Source organism: Alosa alosa, chromosome 8 (genome assembly GCF_017589495.1).
Source record: "Alosa alosa isolate M-15738 ecotype Scorff River chromosome 8, AALO_Geno_1.1, whole genome shotgun sequence".
Taxonomy (NCBI): domain Eukaryota; kingdom Metazoa; phylum Chordata; class Actinopteri; order Clupeiformes; family Clupeidae; genus Alosa; species Alosa alosa.
The window spans coordinates 9,039,661-9,052,554 of record NC_063196.1 but is presented as its reverse complement, the minus strand read 5'-3'; the positions used below and the strand labels follow the sequence as shown (position 1 = coordinate 9,052,554).

The 12,894-nt window shown below is 48.1% G+C and overlaps 1 protein-coding gene across 2 annotated transcripts in view; it reads right to left on the bottom strand.

The window, feature by feature from the left end:
* Nucleotides 1–12,653, bottom strand: part of jag2b (jagged canonical Notch ligand 2b) — a 55,068-nt gene extending 42,415 nt beyond the window's left edge. For both annotated transcript variants that reach the window (XM_048250658.1, XM_048250659.1), the window contains exons 1-2: nt 12,381–12,653; nt 11,438–11,755 (exon numbers count right to left, since the gene is read on the bottom strand). In XM_048250658.1, coding sequence (XP_048106615.1) covers nt 11,438–11,755; nt 12,381–12,449 — 387 coding nt within the window. In that variant the 5' untranslated portion in view covers nt 12,450–12,653. The remainder of the gene's footprint in view (nt 1–11,437; nt 11,756–12,380) is intronic.
* Nucleotides 12,654–12,894: the final 241 nt, after the last annotated feature.

Genomic DNA, 12,894 nt, shown 5'->3' with positions numbered 1-12,894 from the left:
GCAACTTAGAATGTGAGACAAAGGTGGGTGGGACATGTCCCTTCACAGCCTGCCCAATAAACCACACCGCCATTGGCCACCAAAAGGCAAGCTGCCTGTCAATCACCACAGGAGGGGGAGTGTCTGAGACTAAACGGGAGCCACAGGTGCAGGTTCCCACGGTAAAGGGTGGGGTGGGGGTGGAGGTGAGAGGAGGGCTGGGGGGATTGCAGGGTAGTAAAGCCCAAATTAGAGGGGGCCTGAAGAGCTCTTGGAGTGACCCCGAGGACCCTCTCATCAGCAGGGCTGGGAACCGCTTCAAAATGACCCTGCTTCCAAAATTTCAGCTAAACTCACCTGAAAGGACAGACTCAAACTATGACCCCGCTCCACTAAAACGGGTAAATAAAAAAAAAAAAAAAAAAAAAAAAAAAAAGGACGGTAAACAAATAGTAGTGCCAAATGGAATGCCAATCCTATCATTTTCACACAGAAGCTGAGCACACGTTTTGTTATCACATTAAAAATGCATTTGTGACGCGTAGCTCTTTGAAAGCTCCAAAACAAAACAAATCAAATGTTTTTGCCAGAGTTATGATGAGAGTTATACAAGCTATTCCCTTCTCTCCATGACGAAACCACGAGAAGGTCACTCTGACCCCAAGAGTGCAGTGCACGCCAGGTCTGAGAGCTTTCACACATCTTATCAGGCCACTTTGGCCTCTATCGGCCACCTCTCACAATACCAGACTGCTTTCACAGGAACACGGGGAAGATACGCAGATACTCAACCGATACTTAAATAGAGAGACAGAAAAGAGAGGGAGAGAGTAAAACTGGGAGAAGATAAACAATATACATCTTGGTTTAATGTGGCCAAAAGAGAGAGTAAGTAAAAGATAGTTTCAAATGAGATAAAATGCACCTCGTTGTTTTTTTTGCTGTAACAGTCCTTGGCTGTTGACAATAAGAGGGGAGTCCATTTCCTGGTCTCTCCTTCAGAACGGCGCGCTGCTTCAACAGGAAAGAGACGCACTTCCCCTGTAAGACCTGTAGGGCACATTCCTTCCCCTCACCTCCAGCTCGAGCCGAGCCGGGCCGAGGTAAGGCCCGGTAGATCACGTCGGCTCACGCGCCTCGAGGATTGGCACGCACAGACCTCGTGGAGGACGCTGTGGCCAAGAGCTGTCGACCGAGAGTGAGGGCGAGAGGCGATGCTTTCGAGAAAAACAACAATGCGCGTGTTCATTGGGGAAGAATCTGAAAGGCCTCTGTCCCCCCCTCTCCCTCCCTTCACTGTGCAGGAGAGAGAGAGAGAGAGAGAGAGAGAAAAAAACACTCAAGAGAGGAGAGGCAAGCCAAGCTGTAAGCGGCCAACTCAATCCCCATGTCTGCCCATCAGTCGCTCTCCAGTGCCATCCTCGGCAACTGCAGCCTCTCCAGGGAGACACACACACACACACACACACACACACACACACATCAGACCATAATAACCCCCGGCTGGCCCGCCAGCCCAGCACAGTCTAGTGTCCCCAGCGCTGGCTGCTGATCTCAGCAACGACGCATGGCCACTGATTTATCGCCCCTTGAGAGAGCAGGCCGGCCGCTCATGCATGCGTCCATCCTGTGGCGTCCAGTAATCGCCACATGTAATCTTCATTAATCTGGGATGTCAATCCCGGCTTTCTGGTTACTCCCTGGCAAGAGTAGGACAGGCCAGAGTCCAGCGGCAGAGAAAGGGAGACTGGGGACGGCACCGCCAAGTAGTGTGTGTGTGTGGGGGTTGGGGCAACCAGCGCAACCTTCAATTACAGCCAAATGTGTGACACCACTGGCTCAATTATGGCTTTCTGAAGGGCTTTTTTGTGCTGCCAAGCAGGAATGGGACAGGGATGTTCCCCAGGCATAAGTCAATGGGGCAAAATATGTCCTCGGCACAGTCAGTGATGGAGCGCGCGCGCGCACACACACACACACACACGTGAATTTAGAACTACAACGCCAGCCAGTGTGAGGGAAAAAAGTCGTCAATTTCTGCTCTCTTTGAGGATGAGGCTTAACGACATTCATTTAAAGTGTGGACAGAACTTCCCCCTAATGATATTTAGTCCAGATAACAGCAACAGCAACAGCAGCAGCCAGAGAGGTCAAACCAATTCCAGTTCTATTCAGATATGCATCAGCATGGACACAGGCTTCATGCTTTGGCTAATTTAACACTTTCAGGGCAGAGTACGCCCAACTCTTTTTGGAGAGAACAGGCCACTGTCACCCATCGGAGAAAATTTATGGGTCTCGGATCCTGCGGCGGACGAGAATAACAACAACAAGACGTCTGGCAGTTTGTGTTCCCCCCAGGGACAGGAGAGACAGAGGCCTGATAGTCACTAATGAGCGTGTTCTTTTTTTTGTGGTTGTTGTTCTGAAATGGTCCTTCCCCCCCCGCTGCGCAAGACCAACACAGAGGAGAAGGCAACCATGTCAACGCAGTTGACCGGGCATAACAAGGGGCCAGTGCAGGTCACGACTGGAGTCTAGACTTGGGTCTCCAGGCATGCCGAGACAGGTGCTTGTAGATTGGCTGAGTTTTTTGGGGGGGTAACATCACCCCCCTACACACACACACACACACACACACCATCTTTCCACAGGAGGAGAAAAGGAGGGGAACGTAATCAATCACCCCAACACATCGGAGCAACCGCTGTCCTCCCACGGACATCAAGATGTCCACACAGTCGCCTTGGAAGGAGGGCGGACAGGTCGCCCCAAACATCCATCTTCGAGAGTGGCATTGCTCCGCTTTTCACAGCCACCAATGCGAACATGACAAGCAATGCTACGGATGCACAGAGGAATTCCCCTTGGAACACATCTGGCCCTTTTGTGTGTGTGTGTGTGTGTGTGTGTGTGTGTGTGTGTGTGTGTGTGTGTGTGTGTGTGTGTGTGTGTGTGGGGGGTTGTGTAGGGACATCTCTTGATGTCTCACTTTAACATTTGGGGATTTCAGGCTGCTACATCCAATTTGACCAGGGGAAACAACAGAGGCCGTGTCTTTAGGCTTCAGGTGATGAGGGTGTGATTTGGGTTTTGTCTAGGCACATGGTAATGAGGGTGTGTGATTTGGGTTTTGTCTAGGCACGGTAATGAGGGTGTGTGATTTGGGTTTTGGGGGTTAAGAGTGTTGAGCGGCAGAAGAGGTTACATCAAAGAAAAATGAGTGGAAAAAAGAAAAAAGAAATTGCAAGGGCTATGAGAACCACTGGGAAAGGGAGGTGACATTTGCTCTCGGACTGCCCCCACCAACCAGACCAAGCGTGTTTGTGTGTGTGTGTGTGTGTGTGTGTGTGTGTGAGTGTGAGAATCAGTGTGTGAGTATGAGTTGGTGGTGGTGGTGGGGGGGGGGTCTAGTTGTGCAGTGAACAGTGTCAGGCTTAGTTAAATCGCCCCCTTTTCACAGGGTCTGTGAGAAACCTTTTCTCATCAGCTTGGACGACCCAAAGGCAACGTTTTGCTTTTGTTCCTCCAGGTCTTCCCAAGATCCCCCCCCTGCTGACACCGCCATCCCTGCGATCATCCCCAGGGGCAAAGACCAAAGACAAGGAAATCAGATGGGAGATGGGAGGTGGTGGTTAAAAAAAAAATAAAAAAAAAAAAAAAAAAAAAAAAAAAAAAAAAGAATACTCCAACCAACAAACCACACCCAACAAAACCACAACCAAAGAAAACTCGATGCAGAGCTGGTTTCTGGACGTTGGTGTCGAATTGAGAGCCACAGATTTGGGAGCGTTTTGTCATCGGAAACCCCTCTCACCCCCTCCTGCCTCTCGAAGCCCCTTAAGCCTGTGACCTCTCTGCAAACAAGCCCATTTGATGTGACTCTTGTTTCGACTGCCACAATTGCCCTTTTTCTCCGCTCCAAAAGCTTTCCGCAGCACAAAGGCAGACAATAGCTTTGTTAAGGAGCATTGTTGAAGACTGGGGAGGTAAGACAAGACACCCGGGCTGACGTGCTCTTCGAACCCCCGAGCTAGTAAGTGATATTCCGAACGGAGGGGACCGCCCTTCCTCTCCCTCGGACTCCCTTTCTCTAGGATCAAGGCTTTGAGGTTTTTTTTCGAGGGAGAAACTGTGTACGACGAGAAAAGTCGAGGAGAGAGGAAAAAATGAAAAGAAGAGAGACAACAACAGCACCACACGCTGAGCTCCTTTTTCTTAAAAAAAAAAAAAACACAAAAACAAAACAAAAACAAACTACAGCACCAGCTATTGAGGATGAGCTAAAACATTAAACACAAAAGGGACATTTTAGGACACGAAAAAAGCGACAAGAGCAGGGATAAGTGAGAATGAATAGATGAACTGATGAATGAATGAATGAATAGATGAATGAATGCTGGGAAACAGGGCATGTGGGGGAGGGGGCAGACCGGCACAGGTGCATGGCGGAGCCGAGAGATGCACCCGCCCGAGTGGGGCTTTAACGCCGAGCACTTGGCCAAGGAGCACGCCACAGTCACCCGTGTCAGCACACACACACAAACGGCCCATTTAGCATTCTGCTACTATGCCAACAGAGTCATTAACGAGGCCCTGACAATGCAACAAACCCCTCCCCTACGGCGACCAATTAAAGCAACGGGGTCTGACTGTGCACACCTTGCTGTGTATGCTAAACACACACATTAGCATTACACCATCACAAGAGATGAACTAGGACAGAGAAATGCAGAGAGAGACAGAGAGACAGAGAAATGCAGAGAGAGAGAGAGAGAGAGAGAGATTCATATTCAACAGACCGCCTTCACACACAGTAAGCCTTTCCCTATTTCACATTGTTACAAGTACAATATCTCATCTACATGGAACAATGTCTTCATTTTTGGCTCACGTTAGACCTAATAAAACCTGGAACAAGAGCTTGTGGTACTAAAGAATGGAACACAAAAACAAAACAACCAGAACTAAATAATAGCTTGCAGAGAACCAAACAGAGTAACTGACAAGAAAGACAGGGAGGTTCTTAGAACATGCAGTTAGCCCACTCACTCGAGGGTGGAGAAGGGCACAGCGTTGGGGCTGCACAGAACGGACGGGCACCACATATTCTGCATGAAAGGCAGGCCTGCTGCCAGCTCTCCTGCTCTCTCTCCATCTCTCCCTCCATTACTCTCTCTCTCTCTCTCTCTTTCTTTCTCTCTCTCTCTTCCCTGCCTACCACTTCCCCTGCAAAGTGGGCACACTAGGCTTCCCAGAGGACCCAGCCTACATCAGACACACACACACACACACAAACTTTGTATCCCACTTTTGAACAAGGAAAGACAAGTTAAAAGTGAAAAATGGAACACGCTGGAATGAATACTTGTGATGTGCACACAAAGCACTGCTTGTGATAAGTTCACCAGTCCAGTAAGCTGCAAACCAAACTGGTCAACTGAAGAAAAAGGGATATAAATTATTCCTGAACAATAATAATAGTCAAGCTTGTGAAGTGGACTAAACCAAACAGGAAAATGCATCCACTCTATAGCCTTACCCCATGTCCTGAATCAATTCAGACCCTCAACAACCCTCAACAAATAACAACCAAGGCTCCAAACAACTATCCATGCCCTTCAGACTCTCCATGCCCCACCGTCACCCCCCACATCCCATCCCATCCCCCTGCTACAGGCATCCCAAGCAGCAGAAGCCTGTGGCTACAGCAGCAGCAGCAGCAGCAGCAACAGGGGCAGCAGCAGCCACAAGCTGAGCCACATTACCATCTCAAACAGGTTCAGGAGTCGAGAGGGAATTACGCAGGGGCCGGCCGCAATGCACTTTAATTACAGCCGCACCTGCACTCATCTCATTTAAGCCACCAGGGCTGAGGCCAGCAGGGGACAAGCACAGTGGGCATTAACGAAGGGACGGACACACATGCACGCACGCACGCAATGCAAACAAAGGAGATGGTGACAATGCAATCAATTCCTTCCCTTGCACCCCCAGGATTACAGGGCACCCAAAAGGAATATAATCAGAGCCAAGCACTAATGATGGGACCTCTGCCAACATGATGGTCAGGTGGGAGAGGTATTGGTGAAGGAGGAAGAGGAAGAGGAGCAAGAGGATGAGGAGGATGTTTTTGAGAGCATGGAAGACAACTCCACCATGGAGGAAAGGCTGGTGATGTTGGGCAGACCTACTCCTTTAAAGAGCCCCCATCAAATAGAGTGGATCTCACAGTGACAGCACCCCACCACCAACCCCCACACGACTCCCTCCTCCACTCTTCTGCCACTCCATTCCTTCTCTCAAGCCTTCTCTCTCTGCTTTCAGTCTTATTAAAAAGGAGCACCACAGGGGCCTGGCCCACCAACTTTCATGCACTCTCTCTCTGAAAGGAGTCAGCCAATCGCTGGCCTAATCCCCCCCTCTCCTCTCCCATCCCCTCTAGGGAGACAGCAAGTCAATTATAAATCACCCAATACAATTATGTCCATCACCAGTGGCCCAGTGCATTTAACCTAATGGGAGCACTTCTTTCTTTGGCAAATGTTCATCCTTTACCTCCTGGTGGAGAAGAATGGGAGCCTACCCCCACACACACACACCCACCCACACACACACACATACACACACACACACTTCTGACACAGGTCCTGTGTGTTTGCTTGGGCTCACAGGGCCTTCAGAGCATCAGAACACAACCTACGGTCAACAAGGTGGTAGACCAACACACAAAACAACAACAAATAATAATAATAATAATTCTATTTCATGAATTAATTCATTAAATGTACTCTTTACCTCAAAGTACTCTCAGTCATTATTATTATTATTATTATTATTAATAATAATGCTCAATCTTGCCTCAATCAAATAGAAACAGAAACCACTCAACCAATGCCTCCGAGAAGCTTTGCACAGAGGAAGAGGAGCGCTTGGGGAGGCCACTTAGGCGGTCCTGGCAGCTGGAGGTTAGGGAAAAGGAGACAAGATAAAGGAGAGAGACAAACTGCTGAGTAACTCTCTCTTTCTCTCTCTCTCTCTCTCCCTCTCTCTGTCGCTCCACTGGTTGACGCAGACAGAGGAAGAGGAAGAGAGGCACATCCGACTTGAATGAGCCGGCTGAGGGTGGGGGTGGGGGTGGTGGAGCGGAGGGTCAGCAGTGAGGTCTTGCTAGATTGTATTATATATGTATTAAGAAAGAAATGCCTGAGGCGCATCAGATCCTAATTGGCCAAGTCTCTCGGCTCCTAAAAATATCCCCCACATGACTGGAGCAGTGGAGATTGGATGGGTAGAGGGAGGGGGGATGGAGGAGGAAAATGCAGCCTTTAAGTGGCCTTCCTCCCTACTTCATGGGAAGAGGTTGGAAAAAGCCCCTGTTCACAAAACCTCCACCCTCCCTACACCCACCCTTCCTGCCCAGGCAGTCACAAGAGAGAAAATGTTTATTGAGGTGGCAGACAAAAAGCTATTTTGTTCACATCAGAGAGTGAGGAGGCACAGCCAGAGAGCCAGAGACAGAGAGACAGAGAGAAAAGAAAGAGCAAAGAGAGGAAACAACATACTGATTCTCCCAGATCGCACACTTCCTGAACATAACCCACCCCCTCAGCCCCCAACCCTCTCCCCTTCCCTCAGGGGGGAGTAGGGAATCGATCAGGGATGCTTCTGCGCCATAATCACTCCAGCCCATTAATGCCCCATTGTACTGGCAGAGAGGGGTCGTTATTGCTCAGAATAGCCGAGTGAAGTACACTACATTCATCAACGAGCCAAGGCTTATTTTTAGCCAAATGTGAGGCTCGTATTTTAATTGACTGCATTACAGTGGCATAATGGCCTTGATTTGACCTAGAGTTTCCGCGGAGAGACCCACTTCTGCAGCTGGATTATTCCATTTAACATGGAGTGGTGTGTTTCCCCGAGACCCATAAAATAACAACACCAAAAAAAAAGGCTAGGTTTTTAAACCTTTCGTCCAATTTCCTTGAGAGCGCTAATGGGATGGCCACTAATTGTGACCCACATGCTCAGGTACAGAGAGTGTTTCCAAAACGACAGGGTCCTTTCTAATCCAAAAATCCCCCACCCTAAAACACACACACACACACAGGCCACCTGTTCTGATGTTAGACTGGACAATTACTGCTCTTTGCAGAAGAAAGAGGCTGAGCACAGAGGCAGCTGAGACCAGATAATTACACAATCAATGGTGTAATCACAAGAATGGACCAAGTCCCCTCTCGCCCTCTACCCCCCTTCTGCAAATCCTCAACCCATCTTTCCCAGGTGAGTGTAGCAGCTCCAATGAAAGACTGGCAGGGGACCCTGTGTGTGTGTGTGTGTGTGTGTGTGTGTGTGTGAGTGTGAGAGAGAGAAAGAGGAGGCGAGGAGCGGGGAGGGAGCAAGCACACAGAGGGCGGCAGATAATTGTTTACTAAAGGCCTCTGTGACGGTCTCCTAGCAACGGTCCTCGCGAGCTCCCAATCAGGTGTGGCTGACGCTGCTGCTTAGCCTTGAAGCACTATTGCCCCCTCGGCCTGACGGACGGCTGCAGCTGCTGTCTCTCCACTGGCCAGACTGATTTTCTCAAACCAAGGTTTGGACTAGTGCAGTGGTTGACGAGAGAGAGAGAGAGAGAGAGAGAGAGACCGAGACCGAGACCGAGACCGAGACCGAGACCGAGACCGACACAGAAGCCGTTCAATTGGGATGCTAGACTGGATCCCTAATGTTTTCACCTTATCTGGCCTCGCCATCTCTCTCTGGCAGCCGTGATGTAAAAATCTGCTTACAAACAGTCGGTCTCGTTCACTCGGTGGCTCGCAGGCAAGTGACCTCATGTGCTCAGAGCTGGCACCCCCTCTCCAAGTCAAGTTCAAATGCCAGCTGTCAACAAAAGGTGGACACTTCACATACTCTAAACAAACCCGTTACAGGCTTCCAGCCAATGGCCATTTTAGACACTAAAAACGTAGTCAAAGCAAAGCTAGGCAATCATTATGAGAGAGGAACTAGCACACAGTAGCAAGTTCCTGAATAAAGCCAAATACAGTATGTTCCTCTTGTAGGCTTTACTAGGCTTTTATTGCGATCACGGAAAAAGAAAACTGGAACATGGGCTCCCACATGCAAACATACACTCGCACGCAATCATACACGCAGGTCGCCTGTAACAAAGCTTTTGAGCAGATACGGTTACCCCCACCCTCTCAAGACTGACAGCTGACCGGGGTGATGATGGCAAGAGGCTCCCTTTACCCGGTCTACTTGAGCCTGCAATCCTCGAGACATGTTTAAAGGGACACCACACACACACACACACGCATGCGCACACGCTTGGGGCCACTCTTAAGTCCTGCTTTGAGGCACCTCGGGACACAGAGGGAGGGGTTGGAGGGTAAAACATTAGAAAATAAAGTCTGCCCTCCAACAGGTGGCAGACTCGCCTTCGAAAAAACCTTTACACACACACAAACACACACTCACTCCTTAACCTACCCCCTGCACCCCATAGCTAGCAAGAGGTGCAAGATATCCTTTTACAATACAGGCCAGATGCAGTTACAGTGAGTGCACATCAAACGGATGTCCGGAAGTCGCGTCGGAGACGCGGAGAGGGTGGAGAGAGGGGAGGGAAGGAGTGGGGTGGGGTGCTTGGAAGACATTCCACCAGCAATTTCATTAGCTTCCAAGAGAAGCCTCCGGAACCGCCAACCCGGCGTGGCAAACAAGACAAGAAATTCAATATTAGGGATTCGTCTGACAAAACAAAACACACACAAACACAAAACACACACACACACACACACAGAATTGAGGACTGGCATCAGTGTGACGACACGGGAAAAACTAACAAAAAGATAACAGGCCCAAGCAGACCAGACAACCACCAAAAACCACCATAGACTTGTTCCTCATCCGTCTCTTTTGCTGAAAGTAAACACCGAGAGGGTAAGACGACAGGTGCACAAGCCTAATTTGATGGATTTGTGTGTGTGTGTTTGTGTGGTGGCAGTGGTGATTGTGGGGGCAGTTGTACGCTGCAATGCTGTTTGATAGCCTTGTTACACATTAACCAGCAACTGCAATTATTGTAAATCAGGAGCCATCAAGGGAGAGGATGGTTAAACTAAATGCACCCTCGGTCTGCAGATGACTGGCTCAAGGTGAGCCCTCTAGTACTAAGGCCGGGCTCTGACAGTCAATACTACACAAGGAGGCCTAGGCTCTGACAGTCAATACTACACAAGGATTTTTTTATGAAGTTATGTCAGCCTGAAACACATTGAGCTGCATCTGACATTAGATATTGATGCTGGTAACTCATCCATTCAACTGTGTGGCATCATGCAAGGTTCCAGAGGTGCTGGTGTAATTGTGTAAGACAGTGGTAGCTCGCAGAGTCAGGTTTCACCTATCACTGTGGCTGAGGATTGTACAGGTGTAATACAGGTATCTGATGTACTGCATCAACCCAAGCAATGCCACTGACACTTTTTGTGCACACTTGGCTCACAGGCGCTGATCATGTGGACGCTTAGTGGAATACGGCACAGGGCTGGCCTGATTAATACATTCATTAGCCTTATAAATATATCACAAGCTGGTAGAATTTAGGAGGCTGTGCGTATGCGTGCTAGAGTGTGACGGATCTGACTCAGTTTCTTGTTGGCGTTCAGTACGACTGCCAAAACATATGACAGACATTAAACAATATGGTCATTGCCACAAGCACTCACTTACTCATACGCACATACATAGCCACGAGCTGTCTCCCGCAGTCAGTCAGTCGACCAGCGCTGCCATGCGTGGCCACCGAGTCGGCACAGACAGCGACAGTACATCGCAACAGCCACGGCTGCCAGGGGATATTGCGCATCGTCACCATCACCTCACATGCACTTCCAACCACGAGCACAAAATATTCGCTTCGCAAATGGGTTTCTGTTACCATATAATTTGCGTCGGCGATATCTAGGTTAACTACATACTAGGCATACATTACTAAAAAGACAGCATAGGGCATACAACTCGAAAAGCTGCATGAGTGGTTCACCGAAACCCCCTTAATTCGCCGCCCCCTCTCTCACAAATACGTACCCCAAGAAAATAGATGGCTTCTCTTGTTCTGTACTGATGTAGTAGGAGTAAATTAATCAAACGTGAGCGATTTTCTAGCAGTAACAAGTTGAATACAATTTAACACACCAGTTACTCCCATGTACAGCAAAGTCTGTCTGATCCAACCGCCACAAACAAGAAAACCCCTTTAAAGACCATACCGTTAGTTTGCCTAAATTATGAAGCATGTTCAAACACCGTAACATAAACCTTTTGCATACCGTAGCTGAGGGTGCATCGACACATTCTCTCTTTATATGAAATTATGCATGACTAGAATCATTAACTGTATCCTATTAAAACATGCATACAAAAGTAATAGAATTTCACTTACCGGCCAGGCGAACTGAAAGGGTATTGTGATCTTTCCAGACTCGTTTATTACTCGATTATTTTTAGCATTCTTGAAAGAAATAATATTTCCACCGAGAACTTCAGTAGATCCTTTGCCGTACGCGCACTGGCCAGTGACCGCGACTTCTGTTTGGTACTCCTTTAAGCAGACTGTAAAGTAAGTATCGCACTCGTCCCGGCTACAACGGAGATCCTGAGAGTTCCTAGAGCCATCGCAGCATTCCCCGTCCAACAACTCACCGTTTACATTCTGTACGGTAATCAGCTGCAGCTCGAAATAGCCCGAGGACTGGGACACCTATAAATAACATTAAAATGGAACAAAAATTACCCAACAAAAAACAATAGGCTTCAAACAGTGGCATGCATAAATAAAAACAGACGCAATGGCAAGGACCAGGCACTGGCAAGCGTATATCAACCATTTACAGAGCTAAGATTGATCAGTGCCGATTGCTAGCTAACGTTAATAACGTTGTGCTTTGTGTTACACAGTGGAGCGTTAGGCTACCTTATACATAGCCTAAGGTTTCAGGTTCATAATTTTGAGATCACTTAGCCAGCTAATTCTTGCTTAGAAATTGAGGCTTCCCCAGAGCCACTGTCGACAGCAAGCGATCAGGCAATTGCATTAGACTTCAAACTCTTGCATAAAATTAAGAGCAAATTATTTCGGTCAAATATGTCAGCAGGCAGAGTGCTACTTCGAATTCACATCTCAACCTTGACAGTCAAATTGTGCGATCACATGCTTTCACTGACGGCTGCGTAATTCAATTATCGATTAATATGAACATTTCCATTTTTTGCTAAATGGTAAGACCGATCAGATAACCCACACCCATTAACTTTCGACTCCAGGTTACTTTGATAATCATGAAATCATTTGAAATTATATTCGAAAACAGCAGCGGTGTTCTTACCCTCGTCCATATCGTCAACAGCAGGCACGCTGTTAAAAGCCAATTCCTAATCCTTGTACAATTCCACATGCCTTTGATTAATTAGGAATACGGAATATTATGCCAAAAATGGAAAACAGCCGTTGACCGGCGACAGGATCCTCCGCTCCTGACATGCAAAATTCACAAGCGTGGTATTAGCACGATGATGGTCCAGCTACAACACACACTCCCTCCGACAGATCACTCCACAGCAACTGATATCTTTCGCAGCTACTGCACGCTGAGGTTATCTCCCGTGATTGGCAGCTGAATAAACCACTCACATAAACCACTCCGTGTCCTTACATTTGGGTAAAGACCGTTTCTAAGCCAACCACAGAAGTGGGGGCGGAGTATGTCCAAAAACTTCTCTAGCCTCTGAATTGACGTAGACGCAATTGAAGATGTTCGTGCAAATTAATTAAATAAATAGGCTACATGTAGGCCTATATATATTTCTTCTTCTGAGAAAATAGACGGTGTGGCAAATAAA